Source organism: Schistocerca americana, chromosome 2, assembly GCF_021461395.2.
Source record: "Schistocerca americana isolate TAMUIC-IGC-003095 chromosome 2, iqSchAmer2.1, whole genome shotgun sequence".
Classification (NCBI taxonomy): Eukaryota; Metazoa; Arthropoda; class Insecta; order Orthoptera; family Acrididae; genus Schistocerca; species Schistocerca americana.
In genome coordinates, this window is record NC_060120.1 from 701,326,657 (window position 1) to 701,350,029 (window position 23,373).

Consider the following 23,373-nt stretch of genomic DNA (forward strand, 5'->3'; position numbering starts at 1 on the left):
CTGGCGGTTTGTAAGATGATTACGCCTCTCTTTCTAAGACACAGTGGTGCCACTAGCAAGAAAAACTTATGAGACATGTCCATCCACCGCTAATTTTCTCTCAGTATTATTTGGTATCGCCAGCAATCAGTTATTGGCGAAGTATTATACTTAGTAGTAGGGAGTGCATGATAGGTACGCCATGAACATCAGGCTTATAAAGTATGTGTGTGTGTTCCGACATGTGCAAAGGAAATGACTATGTCCAGTCGTAAGGAACGTATGGATCTGACGTGGAATACTGTGATAGCAAAGGGAAAAGTATGTCATGTCATAAGAATGGTACAAATATTTCTATTTCCAGGGCCATATCCGTCAGTAGGGTGTATTTCTGATACTTCGCTCATTATCGAATATCGTCCAATTGAGACCATGATCGTATCATTTAATTGTAAGTATAGCAATCAAATATGTATTTCACTGGTTTCCTAGGATAATTCCGTCTAGGGGTGCATGGCTCGTCGGCGGTGGCCTGCGGCAGGAATGATTCACGTTTCTGGCTAACGGTAGGGGCTATCCCAATGGAGAGGCCTATTGGGACGCAGGAATGTAGCTGACTTAACCGTGTCGTCCTCTAGACGGCCGAATAGCGAACTAATACTTAGTATGTGTTGGACAGATTTCATGATCGCATGGAAATTTGAGAAGATTCAATATGGACACGTGTTTGCACTGGACCACTATTCTCTCTCATGTAAATTATCTGATTGACTGCTTTTTCAGGTTTCCCGTGTTTATTTAGTTGAGAGAACATCGATTGTGATGTGCACATCTAACAGGTGAAAGACAGGTGGAAGACATGTTTCCTGGTTCTCTAGACATGAGAAACACCTTAGTTGACTTTGTAAATTATAGGGATGATTTGGAATCTGTTACATCACTGGCATCGGTATTCGCAAGTGGAAGTATCAGTTTCCTGTATTTTTTTCGAGTTTTCATGTAAACGTCTTTGCAAACAGGATAAGTTTCTAGTTACAGAGTGGTTTACACCACGCTCCACCTCGGTAAGGTTTCGGGTTTCTAGAGATATAATTTCCAGTCTGTATCTTCAGATTTATGAGTGATACTGCTATGCAAGCGGTATTACTATGTGCCTGATATCGAGAAGTATTGCATAAATGGTATAATGTAATGGCAAACAATGTGAAAATACATGTGTTCTTGAAATACTAGAGTCTGGAGATTGGCATAGAAAACAAGCAAGAAAGCTGGTCAGGACCAGAAACGGTGACACATCTGTGCCAAGGGGAACCGACCCTCGACTTTGTACAACAGTTCTGAGAGTGAGTTCGGTCAGCTGAGGGACCCCTGGTCACGCATCAGGAGTGGATGACTTGTGACCGTCGGCTGTGGTGGATGACCACCCGACCTTGAGGGAAATATCTAGTGCAGTGAGGAGTATGTGCTTATGCTTCTGTCTTCGTGGTATATGTACGAGTGACTGGCAGTCGATAGCTATATGCATGATGCAAGAGGGGCGAGTTTGTAAGGTGCAGGGTAGGAATTGTATGTTTCCTACATCGACACAGTACACGATGATTGGAAATCGGTTTTGTGCTCTAATTTCAAGCTTCCGTTCTCAGTGGCAGAGCAGCGTAATTGAGCAAGTGTCTTTCTGTATTTGACGATATGTAGGCGACTTTTGCAGGGTTTGACTGTCAGTGCAAAATGGCGAACTGTACAAAAGTGGTGGAATGACTGGAATTGATTGGCTGTTGGACCCCCTCCATCTAATAGGCGCTGCTCATGCATGGCTGCTTACATCTTTGGGCTGATCAAAGGGGCTGTGCCCATTATATAATATCCATAGTTAACATCTATCTTCAGGAGTTCTGGTAACTGGGCTGATGCAAAACTTTTTTTGATGTGTGTATATTAAGAACTACCTAAAAAATATCAAATTTAACAGTGGTCTGGCATTTGCTTCAGTTCACTTTAACTCGGTTGATATTACTGGCAGTGGTCAATATCCTTTTAAAATAGATGGGCAGGTACATCATATGGTAGGAAGTTTCCAATCTCCTGCAGGAGTTGTAATACTTATACTGGATTCTTTATTATAGATTTTGATACTGCACTACAACACTGAATAGAGAATAAACCCAACAGAGCCTGTTGCAGCTAAATAATGGTGACACTGCAAACAGTACTTGATGCTGACAATCAAATGGCTCTGAGCACTATGGGACTTAACATCTGAGGTCATCAGTCCCCTAGAACCTAGAACTATGAGGGTTATTTTTTAAGCAAGGGCCGTTCGCGCGTATAGTCCCGTAGTTCGCGCGGACGCCGCAACAAGCTACCTCGCCACTTGCCGGCATCCTTCCCATTCACACTGATGCAAGTTGCAGTTCTCTAGCTGACGTGTACGCATCGCTGTGCTACTTTATAATGTTTACGATTATTGAATCGCCCGCCGCGTGTGAGATACGGTCAGTGATACGTTTTTTTTGCCGCAAGAAGCCTATCAGCTGCAGAAATTCATTGTCAGTTAACAGAAGTTTATGGCTTGAATGCAATGAGTGAAGATAAAGTGCGTCAATGGGTTGGAGAGTTTAAAAATGGCCGTCAAAACGACCATGACGAAGAACGCTCATGCCAGCCCTCTGTGATCACTGATGATTTGGTGGCTGCAGTCGAAACAAAGATTCGTGAGGACAGAAGATTCACAATTTCCACTCTTTCTTTGGAACTTCCACAAGTTTCAAGATCGGTTTTGTACAAAATTGTGTCTGAAAACCTAAACTTTAAGAAACTGTGTTCTCGGTGGGTACCCAGACTCCTCACAGAGGACCACAAAGGGAAGAAATTTGCCACTTCATTGGACTTTTTGATTCGTTACGAGGAAGAAGGGGATGACATGTTGAGTCAAATTGTCACTGGAGATGAAACATGGGTATCCCATATCACTCCCGAAAGTAAGCGACAATCGATGGAGTGGCGATACACAATCTCACCCGTCAAGGTCGAAGCCAAACAGACGCTGTCAAAGCGCAAGATTATGACAACTGTGTTCTGGGACCGGCGCGGTGTTTTGCTAGTGGACTTTATGCCACGAGGAACGACAATCAACTCAGATGCCTACTGTGTAACTCTAAAGAAGCTCCGCAGAGCAATTCAAAACAAAAGGCGATGCATGCTGACAAAAGGATTTTTGCTCCTGCATGATAACGCTCGGTCTCACACCTCTCAAAAGACTTGGGATTTGATTGATTCTTTTGGCTGGGAAGTTTTGGACCATGCACCATACAGCCCCGACCTTGCTCCTAGCGATTTTCATCTTTTCCGGTACCTGAAATACCATCTTGGTGGGCAGCGCTTCAATGACGACGATGAAGTGAAGGCGGCCGTGAACTCTTGGCTGTCGGAGCAGGTGGCCGGATTCTTTGAAGAGGGAATTAAAAACTTAGTTGTACGGTATGACAAGTGCTTAAATAAACAAGGCAACTATGCAGAAAAATAGGTAAAAGTGTGTAGAATCAGAAAATAAAAGTTTTTTTACAAAAGTATTTGTATCTTTTTTTAAAAATAAAAACGGCCCTTACTTAAAAAACAACCCTCATACTTAAACCTACCTAACCTAAGGACATCACAAACATCCATGCCCGAGGCAGGATTCGAACCTGCGACTGTAGCGGTCGCACGGTTCGAGACTGAAGTGCCTAGAACCGCTCGGCCACTTCAGACCAGCGCCGACAATACTTATGCACAATTGTGTAAATATGTGAAAGATGTAGCTCACAATATACCATTTGCATTTACTTTTTTCTCCATTACTGTATTACCTATTGCTGACTGATCAGGACAGTGTGTGAATTATTCACACGGGTCTACTAATATTACTATAGTCCGATTCATGAAGAATGGTGGTTCACACATGTCGAGGCACAGACAGAGATTCCATTGCTGCCGCTTCCAAGCAACAGTTGCGATATGTGCATACACGTGCTTCAGCTTAAAGAAAGCGAGAATCCTCCAAATTATGTATTTCACTTATTTATTCAGAACCAGTATCAGCGATGACAACTCGTAACAAATGGAATAGAAAGTCAGTAAATAACTCTCTATGATCGCTTTTAATGCTCGCACTGGTTACAATATTTACAGCAGAGTGCTCAGAATATTATCAAACGCTAACTGCTTGGCAGTCCGACAATGCATGACGTAGGTGTGCAGAACAGACCTAAACTTCAACTATTATCGGCTAACCCAGGGCACAGTCCCAGTTGCAGGATGTCAATCTAACGGATCAGGAGGAAGAAAAAAAAATTTTTTTTAAATATTTCATACAATTATTGGCTATAAAAATTTAAAATGACGTAATAATCTACTCAATAAGAGGTACTATCTAACTTAAAAGTTTAACACATTATGACACTTCTTACAGTTATAAACCGTGTAGATGTCTTCAGGCAGAGTAACACGTGGCTCACAAATTACCTGGACTATGTTCTCCAGCACTTGAGAAGGAGAGCACTTAGTGACTTGCAACAAACATTATCAATAACATCAAACTTTTTCTAAACTTTTACTCATTTACATGCTCAACATCAGGTATTAACTCAGTAATCAGACCCTTGAAACTGTTTTATGCATGAGGGTTCAGTTCTTTAAAGATTCGGCGGTGGGTTTTACTGGTAGTTTCTAAGGTCGGGGGTTGATGATGCATGTAATTAAGGCGTTAACTCTTCCCGCACAGAAAGCTTACAAGCATTCAAAGGTTTAATCCCGTGTGCTGGTGTGGATTTTGCTTTGCGCATTTTTCAGTTTTACTTTGGAGTAGTGAGGAGTCGGAGAGAGGTTGGCGATTCTTATTTGCATTGATGTAATAGTGTAACAGTGCAAAGAATTAATCTAAGCCCGTTTTCCAGTATGCACAGATCATGCATCCACCAGTAACTTGGGGGTGGCCTTTAACAAAAGCGGCAGAGATGTAGAGGTTTAATTGAACTAAATAAATTACAATTATTTCCATGGAACCGTTAACTGCGGTGTTTCTGTGTGACATTAATTTGATGACTTTCAAGTATGAGGGCGTGCTGAAAAGTAACGTCTCTGAGTTTTTTATCTCAAAACTCTTTTAAATAAAACAAACGTTATCAACATTCTATATCTGTATTCTTCACATCTACATATTTATTTCTCTACATAATCACACTGGCAATGAATACGTTTCTTCCAATGAGGGATCAGTTTGTTGATACTGTCATTGTAGAATATTTGACATTGTTAACAAAGCTACAACCTCATCTCTGCCTTCACCGCTTCATCACTAGCAAATTGAAGTCCTGGCAGGTGTTCTTCAAGTTTTAAAGCTTTTGAGAAAGTTGGTTGTAGACGATGCTCTTGTGCCTAGGAAACTCGTTAGAAGATCAAAACAACTTGCAAAATGATTTAGAAATGATATCTGAATGGTGCGAAAATTGGCAGTTGACCCTAAATAACGAAAAGTGTGAGGTCATTCACATAAGCGCTAAAAGGAAACTGTTAAACTTCGGTTACACAATAAATCAGTCTAATGTAAAAGCAGTAAATTCAGCTAAACACTTACGAACTACAATTACGAACAATTTAAATTGGAAAGAACACAAAGAAAATGTTGTGGGGAAAGCAAACCAAAGACTGCGTTTTATTAGCAGAACACTTAGTAAATGTAACAGATCTAGTAAGGAGACAGCCTACACTACACTTATCCATCCTCTTTAGGAGTACTGCTGCGTGGTCTGGGGTAGTTACCAGATAGGATTAACAGATTACATTGAGAAAGTTCAAAGAAGTACAGCATGTTTTGTACAGGGTGGAGCAGAGGAAACGCATGTTTTTCACTATTGAATGACTGGGACACGATTTGATAAAAATAATAAAAACAAGCATTAAGTGATAGATTTTTTAATGCAATTTTGAAATATACATACTTTAACTAGGTTCGAAAAATAATATCTTGGAGATGACGTCCTTCTTGCTGGGTACAAATTTGGATCCTCTCACGAAAGTTACGCATGGATCTCTCCAACATTTCATTCGGTACGGTTTTAATTTCCCGACAAATGAAATTCTTCAGGTCATCGACTGTGCGAGGCTTGTTCATGTAGACTTATGTTTTTAAACATCCCCACAAAAAGGAGTCGCATATCGACAAATCGGGTGAGTGAGGGGGTCAGTAAATGTCACCATATATCGAAATAACATGTCCTGGGAACATTTGTCGAACCACTTCCATGGATGCTCTCGCCGTGTGAGCTGTGGCACCGTCCTGCTCCAATCATATTTCTCTCATGTTCACCTGACACCTTTCAAGTTCTGGATGAAGAAACACTGATGTCACAGTAACTCTTCAAAAAAATAGCGTTCAACAATCCTCTTCTTTGAAATGCAGCACAACACTGTTACTTTTAAACTGTGGAGAGGTCTTTGGTGTAATTCATGTGGGCTCTCCGGCGCCCAATACCGACGATTTTGAACATACACATAACCGTCTACATTAAAATGTGCTTCATCACTCACGAAGACTGTAGCATCTGCATCTTCTGTAAAAAAAAAAAATCGTCCGTTACGCGACAAAACTCTCTGCACTGCACATAATCCGTTTCACTAAGCTGCTGGACGATCGTGATCTTGTACGGGTGAAACTTAAGATCATCATGTAAGATGTGGTGAAGTGAACGACATGACACACCCAGCGCTACAGCCTGTCGTTTAGCCGATCGTTTCGGACTAGCAAGAACTGCCGTTCTCACTCGGTATACAGTTTCTGGAGTACGAACTGAATGAGGAAGACCAAGTGGTTTCTTTTTCATCACAGATCCAGTACTTCTAAACGCTGCAACCCATCTGAGTACAGTATTTCGATCAGGCACTGCACATCGACGTCCAACTCTAAAATTTTGAGGGAAAAGACGTTGAACTGTGACGACAGAATGATTGTTTCTAAAGTACTGCTCGACAACGAACACACGATGCTTTACGCTCCAATGCTCCATAGCGACTGAAACTGCACTGTATGGGCAGTCTGCCAACACTGATTCAAGGTCAATACCCCCTCTCGTCGCCGCGTACAAGCGGTTCAAAAAACATGCGTTTCCTCTGTTCCACCCTGTATTATCGTGAAATAGGCGTGAGAGTGTTACAGACATGATACATGACTTGGGATGGACACCATTAAAACAAAGGCGTTTTCCGCTGTGGCAAAATCTGACGAAATTTAAATCACCAACTTTCTTCTCCGAAACCGAAAATATTTTGTTGACGCCGTCCTGCATAGGGAGGAACGATCATCATAATAAAATAAGGGAAATCAGGGCTCGCACAGGAAGGTATAGGTGTTCGTTTTTTCGTGCACAGTTTGAGAGTAGAATAATACAGAATTATTGTGAAGGTGGTTCGATGAACCCTCTGCCAGGCACATAAGTGTGATTAGCAGAGTATTTCATGTAGATGTAGTTTTGGCAACAGATGAATATCGGATGGAGTCAAGTCGGGACTGTACACAGGATGATGGATGATAGTGAGCCCAAGGCGTCGGATTGTTGCAGATGTACCAGAACACGTGTGTGGTCTGTTGTTGTCATGCTGAAGGAGACGGTGCTCCATGTTTGGAACAACTCTTCGAATTCGAAACTCGGTTACAACACACTGTTCCTCACACACCAACATAGTTGCGTTACACACCGCCATGTAACGCGCCACAGTTCGGAGCTCCCTAGCGGCAGATGGCTACAAATATGTAGATAACAAAGAATAAAGACATATAATGTTAATAACGTTCATTTTATTTTAAGAAAAACTTAAAGAGCTTCCACATTAAAAATTCAGAGGCATTACTTTTTAGCACACCTAGTATTTCTTGTCTTGTTTTTGTAGAAATTATCAGCAGAAGTGGCTAAGCGCCAGCTAGAGGCAGTATATAAACTTTTACCCGTTTCGGGTCTTGGAGTTTTTCTGAATGTAAGTCGATGGGTACGGGGTTTTAATTACTACTTTGGAGTAGTGAGGAGTCGGAGAGAGGTTGGCGATTCTTATTTGCATTGATGTAATAGTGTAACAGTGCAAAGAATTAATCTAAGCCCGTTAATAAATGTTTTCGAGTGAATCTGCGGTACAATACGTAGCGTACTTTATATCGCGGATCTTAATATCGCTAATGTGCATGTTCTCTGGCAGCGGGCGCGAGGTGGACGGCAGCACTGAGGAGTGCGAATGAACATTCCTGAACATGTTATCCATTTGGCTTGGGAACCACAATTCATCTTTTGTGGACTCCTACCTGCGCCAAGCTAGATTCTTCAGGGAATATGTATACACTTTCTGATTCCACAGTCAGGAGCTGCGGCTGAAGTACATTGGGAATCGAGCCGTAACGAATTCTTAGAACGATAAATAGTGTACAATACTGTGATGCACAACATTTGCCTGTTGCTGTACACGCCAACGTTAATTTCAGGCCTATGTTTCCTTTTTGGCGTCGGAACATTTGCAAATGTCAGTGAGCATTTAATCCAAATGCAGTGTGTAGTTTACTGCTAATCGTAAGATTAAAATTAATGTTAGCAGTAGTTAATAAGCCATGAAACATTTTGTTCGTCGTCATTCTAAATATTGCAACAGCAATCAGGAAAGAAAGGCAAAACTAGCCGAGCCTTCGAGTAAAGCAGTTTTTGCTGCACACCACTGCACTGTTCAGAATTACTTTAGTACTGACACTTCAACGGGAGCATGTGTTGGAGTGGAGGCAACTTTCCACTCAGCGCGCATAACACACACATCATCTTCTGTGGCGGCACCTGCAAAATTTTACCAGTGCACTGAACTGTGGGGACCTACAGCCACTTGACTTACAAGGGTAGTAGTCATAACTAATGGAATATATTAATTGTATAATTAATTGCTTAACACTGTGAGAAATCAAATACAATGGAGAAAAGAAATCGAACCGAAGCTACGAAATTGGCAGTTGGTTTGTTTGAACAATAGGCTATGGGACTCAGACTTGAACTACTGCTCCAGAATCACGCATTCTCGACACGTTGATCTTTAGAGAACTTATGTGCTAGTGATGTGTTTACAGCCTCCATGGAACCTCTCACTGCTGTGAATGAGTTACTTTCATACCTTGGTGAATAAAAAAGTTTCACGTGCCTCTTTATGTGCTGTCATTTACAAAAGTCCTCGTTTCGGTACCTTGAACCGTTTATGAAATATGACCATTGTTATGACTACATTATTCCCGGCGTGCAGTGTAGGAAATGGGTGCGTCGTACAACTCCGTCCGCCAGATATAGGAACCAACAACTCAAGAACGAAATACGATATCGTTCTCCATTCAATTCTAAATAATATTTCGATATCTTACCTATATTTCATACACATCAATGTATAGGCTAAAATCAACCATATGCAAGGTGTATGCGATGCGTTTTTACCTCTGCAGACTTTTGAAAGTTTTGTGGAATGCTTTACTTTATTTGATGCAGTACAGCAACTATGGCGAGCAATGAAAAGAAATCCAGCCCCTTATCGAATCAGGAAATCACACTGTAAGAAGTGCAAAAATACGTTTTTTTGGTCTAATAGTATTCTTGAAATCGGATGATAATTATGTCATAGCACCTGCAAGTTTGCATGGGCAGAACTGGGCACACCGCGCATGACTGTCAAATGGACATACTCTAGAACTCAATAACTAGAGAACGAAATCAAATATCGTTCTCCTCTAATTTTAAATAAAATTTCGGTATCTTATCAACATTTTATACACAGCAAAGTATGAGCTAAAATTAACCATACACAAATTTTACCCAATGCGTTTTTACCTCTGCAAACTCTTTAAAATTTCGTGCAGTGCTTTACAGAATTTAGTGCAGCACTGTATCTATGAAGAATAACGAAAGGAAATTCAGTCTTTTATCGAGGGCAGATTTCAAACTGCTAGTCATGCAAAAATCAGTTTTTTTCATTGAACAGTTTTCTTAAAACAGTATGCTAAGTATTTCAAAGCGGCCGGGATGATGTCTCTCAGCAGAGGTAGCAGCATTAGGCGAGCAGCACTATGACAACAAAGACGGACTCATAATGTAGAGAGCATGTCTGTAGCAGTCAAGTGGTTTGAATTATATACTTAATAGTTTAACACTGCGAGGAAGAAAAAAATAAAATAAAAAAAACCTCATGGTAGAAATGGGAATCAAGCTGCACCTGACAAACTGCCAGTTGGTGCACTTGCCCACTGGGCTATGGCAGCAATATGTCAGCTTCTCCTCTAATAACCCTCATGGTCCACGCTCGCACAGTACTTTCATGCAATGTTAAAAGAAAAATACTCTCCTGGTATTGGGAGCAACGTAGCATCCTCAGTGCCGGCAGAGATAAAAAAAAATGAAATGAGCGGATGGCATTGTTGGCCGGGAGGCCCCATCCGGGGAAGTTCGTCCGCCAAGTGCAAGTCTTATTTCAGTCGACACCACATTGGGCGACTCGCGTGTAGCTGATGAGGATGAAATGATGATGACAACACAACACCCAGTCCACGAGCGGAGAAAATTTCGAACTCGGCCGTGAAGCGACCACGGGCCATCTGCATGGGAGACAAGCACGTTACTAGCCAGCTAAGGCGGCGGTCGCCGGCAGGGATGACGTCATATTGTATAGCATGCGGAGCCGAAAACACGCCGCTGCGTTCCTTCTTCGAGTTGTTTGTAGCGTGGGAACAACTTTCGCCAATGGTATCCAGTTATCACGGAAAGAACGCTGCGAAACAATTTTTTCATTCATTCTATTTGCATACCAGCCTGCATTCATAGAGAACTAATGTGATTTTACTGCACTGGCTCGCATTCAGAGAGAAATAACGTACTGTTAGTGCGACTTTCGGCTTGTATGCGAAGAGAAACGAAATAGTTTTAGTGCGATATTTACAGTGTGCTGTAGCACATTTGCGCATAATCACCATCTACCACCGGTGATCTTACGAACTATTCAATGTACAATGATGGAACTGCAAGCTAGGTGTTCTGAAGGAGCTTCGCTATGTCTTCATTTTGGTTTTATTTACAGCAACAAGAGCATATATGGAAAGTTTGCGAAAATATTTTTCCTGATGACATTACCGAATTTTCGACCAGAGAAAAACCTTTTTGTTATTGAAAGTAGATGGACACATTATGTATACAAAATCTTAAGAAAAAATCATACTTCCATTTGCTTCAAACTCGATCTCTATAAGAGATTTCTGACACGAGTTAATTGCTGTTCCGTGATACTCCAGTCGCGCGTCGCCCGTTTGGTTCGTTGTAAGAACAGGTCGCTAAGTTTATAATTAATTTGTTATTATCACACAACCAACGAAAGTAACAACTAATAAAGCAACATCTCTAACACATTTCAACGGTAAAGGAAAGGCAACTGTGCGTTTGCTGTGGCTACACGCCTCGTGGGGTTGGCTGAATGTGTGCCGCGCTTACCGTGTCAACATTAGCCTGCTACTGACGTAGCTCAGTGCTACAGTAACTGTGAACAGAGTATTATAGTAGCTGGAACCATGTCTTGCACGATCTGTTGTAGCCTCTATAGTCCGATTCACGAACGATGGCGGCCCGCGCAGGTCGAGAAACGGATGGGGATTGCATTGTTGCCGTTTCCAAGTGACAGCTGCGGTACGCGTATACGCTTGATGTAAGCGCGTTTTCTTCAAATCATGTTTCTCACTTGCTTGTGTAAATTTTCCGCTTACTACCACCATCAGCCATGCCAACTCGCAACAAATGGAATAAAAATTGGCCATATGATTCGCTACGATCACGTTTAATGCTGGGTACGAAATTCACAAAAGAACGCTCCGGAGATTACTTAACGCTCATTTGCTGTTGAAGAATGCGTGATATGGGCACGCAGAACGAGCCTAAACTCGACCGCCATCGTTTGTATCTCCAACTGTAGTAAGCTGGTGGGTGACTAATGTAAACACAGCTGCAAAAAATTTAAAAAGAATATTGTCTTGGTCTATGCCAGATGTGGCAGCAAGCCAGTAAAACGAGGACTCTGCCGTGGTACTTACCCTTTCGATGTTCCTCTCGATGAGCATTCCAACCTGGGCATGGTGGAGGCACTGACGCTCGAACGCCTCCTTCTCCCTCTTCTCTGCCTCTCTGCGCTCCTTCATCTCAGCCAGTTGCTTCTCCAAAGCCTCCTCATCAATCTGGTGGCACCATACCAAAACAATCAGGACTCTCTTCTTCACAAGTGCCTTGTGAAGAAATCGAAAGGATTTCCCTTCGTAGGAAAAACCGAGAACGCTTCTGGGTATTAAAATTAGCAACACTATAATCTAATTAAAATTACTTGACAGCTGACACTTCACACACTGGAGGTGGGCCGGCCGGTGTGGCCGAGCGGTTCTAGGCTCTCCAGTCTGGAACCGCGCGACCACTACGGTCGCGGGTTCCAATCCTGCCTCGGGCATGGATGTGTGTGATGTCCTTAGGTTAGTTAGGTTTAAATAGTTCTAAGTTCTAGGGGACGGATGACCTCAGATGTTAAGTCCCATAGTGCTCAGAGCCATTTGAACCAACTGGAGGTGGTTTTCCTCCAACCAGAGCGCTCAGCGTTACGCCTGAACTGCCTGCCGTTGCCAAACGGACACAACAAACGGTCAAGTCCACTTCCATTGTATGGCTAGTGGTAAGAAACGTGCGTATTTCGTTACCATCGTTGTGGATGTGCTGTTTTTGGCGTGGCTGTCGTATCTGACGAAATGCGAAAGAGAAGGGACAGAACCGAGATTCGGGATGCAAACAGATCAGGAAAGAAAGCACCGAGCGAGATGGCGCAGTGGTTAGCAGACTGGACTCGCATTCGGGAGGACGACGGTTCAATCCCGCGCTCGGCCATCATGATTTAGGTTTTCCGTGATTTCCCTAAATCGCTCCAGGCAAATGCCGGGATGGTTCCTTTGAAAGGGCACGGCCGACTTCCTTCCCAGTCTTTCCCTAATCCGATGAGACCGATGACCTCGCTGTTTGGTCTCTTCCCCCAAACAATCCACTCCAATCCAGGAAAGTAAGCGGGCAAAGAATGGCATTTCAAGGACAATCGCGACAACTCGTGCGCATTGTGTGGGAATATTTTGAGAGGAAGGCGGAAAATGGGGAGACCTGTCTGTTTTATGAGTTTCCAAAATAGTCACTCATATCGCAGCCGCGGTTAAGATTAATGAATCGACCGTACTTTGTACGGGTCAAAAAAACTACAAGAAGAAATGAAGTGAAGCAGGGCCCTTTTTTCTTCATACGCCGGGCAAGAAGACGACTATTCAGAAACGCGTAACAAATCTGGATCCTTTCGCACAAGAAGCGATTCGGCGTCATATATATAATTATTATCACAACAGATATCGGTGTACATATGCTAACTTAGAACATTGCGTGAGGGCAAACTTTCTGATGCAGCAAATCGTCCGTTCTGCAGAGTTTCGGTTTAAAATAGGAAATTATTTCAGCCCGTAAAATGTTGACCGAAAGAAAGGGCACAAATAAAAAGACAGTAATTTCGGGGACATTGTTTGGAGCGATGAAAAATGGGTGAGTGCGGGTCATACTGTTATGAAAGGTCGGAGTGACGGCAAAGGAGAAAGTATGGTACTCCACACTGGCAAAGGTACTGAGCGACGTGGCGCAGTGGTTAGCGCTCTGAGTCACATTCGCGAGAACGACGGTTCAGCCCTGCGTCCGGCCATCCAGAGTAAGGTTTTCTGTGATTTCCCTAAATCGCTTCAGGCAAATTCAGCGATGGTTCCTTTGAAAGGGAACGGTCGATTTCTTTCCCCATCCTTCCCTCATCCGATGGGACCAATGACTCGCTGTTTGGTCACCGTGTCATATACCTGAATATATCATTGTACGTCAGATATAATTCACTCCGAGGGTTCAATAACAGTTTTGTTAACTGTGTTTGTTGATACCACAGGGCTAAACGTCAAGCACTGGAATGACTTGCCTGTTGCCAGAAATCTCAGTTACACCCGGTCTCTCGTTCATTGCGAATGCCTCTCGGATTAAAGAGTTCTGCTTCTGTATTTTGTGACGCATCAACATTAATAACTTGTGGTAAGATGCACGATATATACGAAAATACTTCACGGAGTCTGCTGTTTCTGTGGTTATGATATTATTCAGTGAATTAAAACACGAGAAGTCGTTCCTTTTTTCAGCCATTCTCGGACCTATTTTCTCTTTTCGTTGTTTTTACAGATATTGCTAAAATAATTGCGGTAACTGCTTTATTTTTTGGTGTTCGACATCTTAAGCTTGTAAGATAGCGTTGCCAACTAACAGTATTGACAATATAATTGACTGGGTGGAGTCGCTTCAATATATTGAAGACATGAAGAACCAGTACTGTCAATAAATACTGGACATGTACAGGGCTCTTAACAGTACCCGCGATGTAACCCGCCTTGTCTGTGCGTCGCCTATAACCGAGCGGCAGCCGACATGGCAATACTTCAGTGGCAAGTGTCACGTCAACTATCAAGTAATTTTAATTGGATCATAGGAAGTTAGCAAGAAACTTGAATTTGCTTATTATGCTTGTACAGTATGGTAGGAGGTATATGTTATCAAATTAGTAATTGATCTGGGGGCGAACTGTAGTATATATAGCTGCCAGCACTGGCAATGACACCAGCACCAGCTGCAACCAGGCTGGTCATCCAGTCGAACCGAACAGAATTTGGATGGAAGTTATGGGCATGTCATTGATTGGTGTTTCAGGTGTATGTCAGTTTACATTCATCTTAGTGGCTGGCACATGGTGACGTAGTAGTCTCACGGCGACCCATTAGCAGATGTTTTCAGTTGGTGAGAGACCTGGAGAACGTACCCACCAGAGCATCAGCTGACCACCCTCAGCCTTGAGGTATGTCAGGGCAGCACAGACAACATGCCATCTTCAATTACCCAATCACAATTACCCAATCACAACTAAGCCAGCCAGCTAGCAAGAGGGACAAATTCCAACAATCAGGAATATATAAACTTGAAGGGCAAAGTTGTGATGCAGTGTACATAGGCATGACATGCAGGAATTTTGAAACACGATACAAAGAACATATTAGATGTTGGAAGTATGAAACAAACCATTCCACATTTGCAGAGCATTTAAAACACCATAACCATCATCCTACAAACATGGAACAAGAAATGAAAATAATGAGAATAAGCAACCATGACAAACATCTTACACAAACGCAGGAAAACTTCCACATCCAGAAAGCCATAGCAGAAAACAAACATGTGATAAATGAACAAACACACATCAGCACAGGCTCCCTACTACACTTAATAAAGGAAATGATACCATAAAACAAGAAAACTCTTCCCCACACCATCTTGCAGAAAATAAAGGCGAAACGCGTATGGGAAAATAAAGGCGAAACGCGTATGGCACTAAAATTGTGTTTTATTCAGTTGCTGTCAGACGGTCCATAAGTAAAAATTATCAATATACCGTTCAATTCCCCAGTTTGGCAGATAACATCACGGTGACTTCGAAGACAGAACACAGCCACCAGCATTAACATGTCACAAACCTAATGCCTGCTGCTCAGATTACCGGCTATTGAAACCAGAGGTCATCTTGTTGTGTACCCAAAATTAATGTATAGGCTGGAAATTTAGTCACCTTCCTGTGCTTAGTTTACATCCTTGCAATAAATAAGATCTGTACCTATTGTAATTAAGACAGGTTGTACACATACACTAATCTATTTATGCCATATAATACTAAAATGGCTTTCATTAGGTGCTTTTTCCTACTAAGGGGCAACTGCTGTATTTTATACAAGTGTAATGCATTTTTACGTTTCCGTAAGCATATTATGATGCTATATATTTTCCTACTCTTAGTATATTTCATAAATATTTCACTGTGACTGTACTTTCATGTTTTCCAAACACCTTGGACCATCCACCAATCCCCGTCCATCCGTTTCTCCCGTGTCTTCTAGTCTCTCTCTCCTATTCTCTCATCCCTCGCTCTCCGCCCTCCCAGCAATACTATACCAACTTAATCTAATATTAACCGTCTTAATTTTCTTACGTCTTGGCTTAACAATGCATATTCCTGCATCTCTCCCATCCGTCTTCAGCCAGCATCCATTTACCCCTCAATCTCCCCCCCCCCCCCCCCCCCCCCTCCAACCCAGCTTTTTAATTCCTATTGTTAACATTCGTATTTTGTATTATCGATTTCATTTCCATTTCCAAAGACACTTAATATATTCTTATAAGTGATTCACTGTCCTTGAACTTTATTTCGGTTTCTTCCTTTTAGACTTTAGTTCCTTAACCAACTTAATGTAGGTTCACTTCAGCAAGCTCTTTGTTTCACTTGCAGTTGTTGACGATCTGATGTATACAAGCTTATTGGAAAGATGATGGTACACAGTGCCACCACAAAGATAATTATTTATAGCCTGAAGACATTTAACACTAACAGTCATATATCTATGACACTTTGTCAATTTAGTATACTATTGTTCTATTACTTATACGCTTTGATTTCACTATCATTACTTTTTAAGGACACGTGCTCATCTTTAATTTACCGACATAAGCCTGTCTTTACTAAATATGACGTGCCCCCACGATTATTTGGTGATCTGTTACAAGATGGTGATTTTACATCTGGCACTTCGTGGGGAGCTAATATTTTTCTTAATTTATGGCCAACTTTGAGATTGACATGTTAAGTGTTCTGCGATATATGTTAAAGACATAAAATGTAAGTACATATTTCGTAATTATACACCATTTTACATTAATTTTTTAAAATATTTTACATGTTAGAAATTTAATGTGGTCTTATTGTATGCAATTTTTGCTTTTCGCAAATACTCGAAAATGTCATAAAAGGCCAAAACCTGGGATGTACCTAAATAAACAATAGAACAGGCAAATGGTGGGGCGTTCCTTTAAAAAATGTTGTATGGCTATTGTTCAGCAACATCAAAAACTGTTTACTGTGTAACAGTTAAGCTTATCAACATACTTATACAACTACATCCACTGTAAATAATAATAATACCCATAACGTGTTGAAAAAAGAAAACTGTTATTATCGAATTTTGTTTAGGGCAAGAACGAAATAGTATTAGTTTTCGCTATTCTCTGTTTTGCATTTTTGTGTAAGTGGGAGTTTTTGTGCTTTTTTATTTTTTCGGACAAATGGTCAAAACCCCTAACACATGTATTAGTTAATAATTAACTTCCGTGCTGAAAATCAGACATTTTATGTTGCACCCACACAATAGCTTCGCTTATTATACACTTCTTTTTTATATGTGCGCTTCTCGTCCACTTATTCGATCTCATCACTTTTTCAGTCAACGAATCTGGTCTTGTTGTCCCTATTCCCTTTGCGGATAATTTTTCCTGGTAAATAGGGACAAAAAAAAACACATCGTCTTCGATCTCACATACAAGTGAATATGAGAGAAACCAGCGATCTTTTCGTGAATGTTCATATATACATTGTGACCTACAACACAGATTATCTTGACACAGCATACGATCAACGGATGCCACAAGTATAAATAACTGCTACAGTCTCACAATCGACGAAGATGTACTTTATGGTTCCCAGTGTCTCAAATGGATTACTCTATGATAAAATCCAAAACCTCATTCACAATCCCGCAAAATATGTTTTCCTATTATATCTACGACATACTCTGATGGCTCAAATGGCTTTGAGCACTATGCGACTTAATTTCTGAGGCCATCAGTCGCCTAGAACTTAGAACTAATTAAACCTAACTAACCTAAGGATATCACACACATCCATGCCCGAGGCAGGATTCGAACCTGCGACCGTAACGGTCGCTCGGCTCCAGACTGTAGAGCCTAGAACCGCACGACCACTCTGGCCGGCTCATACTCTGATGTTCGCCCTGATTTTACTATATAGTAAGTGACCTGGCATATCTGGGGAATGTGGCACTGTCTAGCGGGATTTACGCGAAGCGAACATGGACAAAAGTCTGTTGCAGTATGCTACCACCTGGTGGATTTGACGTAAACTTGTAGTTGAGTGGTAAGGACTAGCTGTGCAGGCCGTGATCCGTGTAAAGTGTTTATCAAATTCGTATGTATTAGGCCCCTAAGGCAATGACATATGCCAGTTGCGCATGTGCAAAAGCTTAAAACGCGCGCCAACTGAAGGTGTGCTCGCGACCTTAATGCCAAGTTCCACGGAGTCTAGAGGAGTAGCAATGTAGCATAGCGCGGTAGATTTAGTGCCATGCGTTTCAAATTACCGCATCTTACGTTCAACAGCATTCAAAGAAAACTAACCAATAAATCCGCAAGATGTCAAACATCAGGGTGTTGATATGCTCTTACACAACGGCCGCCACTGAGTGTGTGAGACTTTGACCATATTGCATTTTGAAGTCTTACATGCCTGCGTAACAATGTTTCAGCAGCATCTTTAAATCAAAGAAAACATTTGTATGCACTGGACTTACGTGGAATGGATTCATAGCTTTATCTGACACAACAAACTGGAGCAAATCTTGCAGAACAAAGTCCTTGCTTACCTTTCTTTGTGTCTCTATAACCGCAAAATGTCTGTTGCATCTCAAAAATTTGTCCCAACGCACAAAAATACTCTTCTAACCACTGCCAGCCTAGGTGGAGGGACCTTGACACAAGGCATTTGGAACTCTAGAGAGGAACACTGCTTGGTATGGAGACACACGCCATCTGACAATCAATTTTTCTCCATAATCTGACACTTGGAACAAGACTAGGGACAGACAACAAAGTACCGAGAACACAATAATACTGAAAAACGTTTTGTGAAAAAATGGCACTTACAGTATGTGACATTTTCACACTTTACTTCATCGATAAAAAACGAAAACAATTGTCATTTACTGTTGTTTAGTTTGCCGCTGTAATGGGATCCCCTGGGGTGACTTTTATTTCACGCTGGTGATGTCACACGTGACGTCATTATGACGTGTCCACGCTGTATCGAAGACGACGGAGATCGCGTATCGACTTAAGTGATCGTTCGAGACACTAAACTGTGGTAGCTATTTTATAGGACGAATTAAAGGAGCAGCTAATTATATACTCAACTGGTATATTCACTGAAATTTTGGAAGCTATTGACGTTTATTCTCTTTGAAAATGTGAACCTGCAAACTTTTGGAAAAAAAATGAGCTCATAATATGACTTGTAAATGATAAATTTGGAAATCACGAATCAACAGTGGCACAGCCAATTGAATGAAGTCATGCTGTTAAAGAGGTCCTGTGATAGATACCCGTGATGACTAATTTTAGTTTTTTAGTGCGAAAATCGCCGCCAAGTAGCAGCGTGAAGAGAAGTCCACGTTAAACCCAACGAAAGTACGAAATTGCCTTCAGAAATGATTCAGTTGTTAAAATTGAAGGCAGAAATATCTAACGCCGAAGTATATTCTCCATATTGTCGACCAGTTACGCATATCATATTAGTAAAATGCAAAGTTTTGTTAGCATTATTCATCAGAATCCTAAAAGCTTTGGGCACGACTAATGACAATGTGTTTAAGAAAAGTAGTATGCCAGGACACCCAACACATAATTGTAGAAGGGCATAACATACCACAGATTATTTTTCCACCTAGTTTAATATCTTCATCCTATTTTCCTCGAAAATAGAATTGTCAAATCTAGTATTCATTGTCCTTTGGTAACTGCAATGAAAGTACTCCTGCAAATTTAAAAATGTGTTGGATGTCGAATGAGTAATGTTAACAAAACTTTGCATTTTCCAGATATAAAAAATCATTTACATATATTGTCAGCACAGTACAGTCACTTCAGACTGATAATTGAGAAACAAGCTCTTTGGTCATCTTTTTGCAGTAAAAGTGCTGCACCCATCATGTACACAGAAACTAAATGAGAAGTTAAATTTAGCATTAGTTGTTTCTAGTGACCTCCCTGATGTCACACGACAAAAGTCAACCCGGCACCAGTCTCCCTGGTGAGATTTAAAACCTCAAAAGTCAGTTTGGAGGTCAGATTCAATAATCCTTACTAATAAACTAACAGTACTGGGACAACTTCAAACACACTGATGCAGTTCTTCAATGATATTTGTAATTGGTTAGGAGTGTGGAGGATATGCTTTGGCGTCAGACATTGAGTCTTTTAAATTCGACAAATGAATAATTTGTGAAGATAATTTGTCATTTGCGCCGACTCCGCACCACGCTGCATGCTGCTACTTGGAAGGCAATTTTCGCATTAAATCGGATTTTAGTTGCATGCTCAACAGTCTTTCACAGATGATTGGTAGCGTGTTATTGCACGCTGGTAATGTCGTGTGAAGCACTGCATGTACACTCCTCTAGTGTCATTATGTCGTGTACACGCTGTATCTAAGACGACAGAGACCGCATGTCGACTTCCGTGTTCGTTCGATACGCTAAACTGCGGTAGCCATATTTGCAGACGAATTAAAGGAGCAGGTTATTATATTCCTCAACTGGTATATTCACTGCAATTTTGGATGCTATTGATGTGTTTATTTTACTGTAACAACAACATTAACACGATCAATATTCATTGTGATCTCAGTGCTGTGTAAATATTGTATATGAAACACCTGTACAATATATGAAGAAGATAAAAAAGTCGACAGTGATACAGATAGTGCTGCACTGCAATGTGTTTGATCGCAAAGTTTGATAAACGCTATTTGGTGATCGTGTTTTCGTTTTCTACCGATCCAACAAGCAAATTAAAGATGAGCAGACAGTGCTTTGCTGATTGTGGGAAGCTAAGAATGACCACTGAAAATCAAACTGCTTTCTGTCCGATCGTCATTATCGATGTAGGCGAGCAATCTGTGGGGTTACTAATAAAACTATAATTGCCATATGTAAATAACCTGCCATTAGATTAGCGAAATGCAGTTGTGTATTAATAAAAGAAAATTAGGATTCCTGTAGTACTTACGCCAATCAGTCTCTTTCTCGCATTGAATATGCGCTCCCTCCTTTCCTCTTCTATCATTCTTTTCCTTTCTCGCGCAGCCGCCAGCTTTGGGTCTTCTGGAATCGACATCATCTTGAACCGTTGATTTTATAAAGTTATATTTGTCTAATTTACAGCGATGCCACTACAGTAGCTAAAACGACCTGTCCTGTGGTTAACCGGGAAACGTGAACAACAGCGCTCCCCTATGACATCTGTTTACGTATCCCGGTAACGCTATAAACAGATGCCGCCATGGAAACGCGTCAGATGCAGTGCGTGTTAAATGGTTCCTCAATCTGTGAAATTAAGTCTCCTGTGAAAACACCAGTTGCAGTCCACGACTAAATCTGCCTCTAGCGCTAGCTTTAGTCGGTATGTTGTAAGTCCAGTAAGGTTTATTCCTATTCGGTCGCTTTCTGCTCTCCTACAGACCGCCAGAGAAGTTGTTGAAAGGGCCGCAACAATGGAGGGGAAATGGCGCTACAGATTTACGCTGTATGTTGTTTTGAAGCCGGTGCCTCCATGTTAGATGCCCCAAAACAGTAATTTCCAAGAATCCGTGCACATCGAAGGCGCGGCCTCACTGCGAGCGATATATGTATCGAAAGCTCGACTCTCGAAGCGGGAAATACGGATATTATTGTCTGCTTCGACAACGGAACGTCGCGTAAGAGCAGTGGAACGCCGCGTGAAAGTAAATATTTCAGTTTTTATATTTTCACAACTTACAGCTATCTGCTAAATCTCTCTCCCGTGAGACTCCCCCATTCTAAAAGATGTTTCAGAGGTGTGTCCTGGGTATGGGGAAAAAGGGGTGGTGCCAACACCAGACGCGGTATTGTGCACGATGACGATAGCGCTCACGAGTAATGTAAGTGATATTACACATTTCTTTGATAAATTTCTGTGAGTCAAAAAGGTGCCGTTATTCTCTCGTTTTTGGCGACTGTGTTTCCAGTACCTTCGTCTTTGTCGTCTCTTTTGGCAACATCTCGAGAGTCGTGGGTTCCAAACATATCGCTCGTAGTGAGGTCGCGATTTCGAAGTGCACCATTTCTTGGAAATTGCACCCAAAACATTTGCAGACTATAGTATACATGGAGAGTGTTTATGATTACTTTCTGTTCGTAATTTCTGTGGTATGCACGCGACATTTGTTTTAAATAGCGAATGTTACTGTGCTGACACTAATTACATAGTTTTAGAAATTCATTATCAAACGTGTTTCTGGTCTTCAGTGCGAATCTGACCCAGTAATAGCCGGCCGAAGTGGCCGTGCGGTTAAAGGCGCTGCAGTCTGGAACCGCAAGACCGCTACGGTCGCAGGTTCGAATCCTGCCTCGGGCATGGATGTTTGTGATGTCCTTAGGTTAGTTCGGTTTAACTAGTTCTAAGTTCTAGGGGACTAATGACCTCAGCAGTTGAGTCCCATAGTGTTCAGAGCCATTTGAACCATTCTGACCCAGTAATATGACGCATTTGCCCACGAAAATGTAACTTCTTTTTGTTTATAGATTTTAAAGAATCAAGAAAAGAAGTATGTGTTGTTAAAATATGCTTTCATAATTCTCTCAAATTCTCCATGGGCGGCGGTCTGTTTCAAGCTTTTGTCCTCACATTTTATCCTACACTCCTGGAAATGGAAAAAAGAACACATTGACACCGGTTTGTCAGACCCACCATACTTGCTCCGGACACTGCGAGAGGGCTGTACAAGCAATGATCACACGCACGGCACAGCGGACACACCAGGAACCGCGGTGTTGGCCGTCGAATGGCGCTAGCTGCGCAGCATTTGTGCACCGCCGCCGTCAGTGTCAGCCGGTTTGCCGTGGCATACGGAGCTCCATCGCAGTCTTTAACACTGGTAGCATGCCGCTACAGCGTGGACGTGAACCGTATGTGCAGTTGACGGACTTTGAGCGAGGGCGTATAGTGGGCATGCGGGAGGCCGGGTGAACGTACCGCCGAATTGCTCAACACGTGGGGCGTGAGGTCTCCACAGTACATCGATGTTGTCGCCAGTGGTCGGCGGAAGGTGCACGTGCCCGTCGACCTGGGACCGGACCGCAGCGACGCACGGATGCACGCCAAGACCGTAGGATCCTACGCAGTGCCGTAGGGGACCGCACCGCCACTTCCCAGCAAATTAGGGACACTGTTGCTCCTGGGGTATCGGCGAGGACCATTCGCAACCGTCTCCATGAAGCTGGGCTACGGTCCCGCACACCGTTAGGCCGTCTTCCGCTCACGCCCCAACATCGTGCATCCCGCCTCCAGTGGTGTCGCGACAGGCGTGAATGGA

At 42.1% G+C, this 23,373-nt stretch overlaps 1 protein-coding gene across 1 annotated transcript in view; it reads right to left on the reverse strand.

Moving 5' to 3' along the window:
- The window catches only part of LOC124594354 (RIB43A-like with coiled-coils protein 2), a 135,610-nt gene extending 114,452 nt beyond the window's left edge, over nucleotides 1-21,158 (reverse strand). The window contains exons 1-2 of the mRNA XM_047132722.1: nucleotides 21,048-21,158; nucleotides 12,089-12,229 (exon numbers count right to left, since the gene is read on the reverse strand). Of these exons, the coding sequence (XP_046988678.1) occupies nucleotides 12,089-12,229; nucleotides 21,048-21,158 (252 nt within the window). The remainder of the gene's footprint in view (nucleotides 1-12,088; nucleotides 12,230-21,047) is intronic.
- Between the last annotated feature and the right edge of the window lie 2,215 nt (nucleotides 21,159-23,373).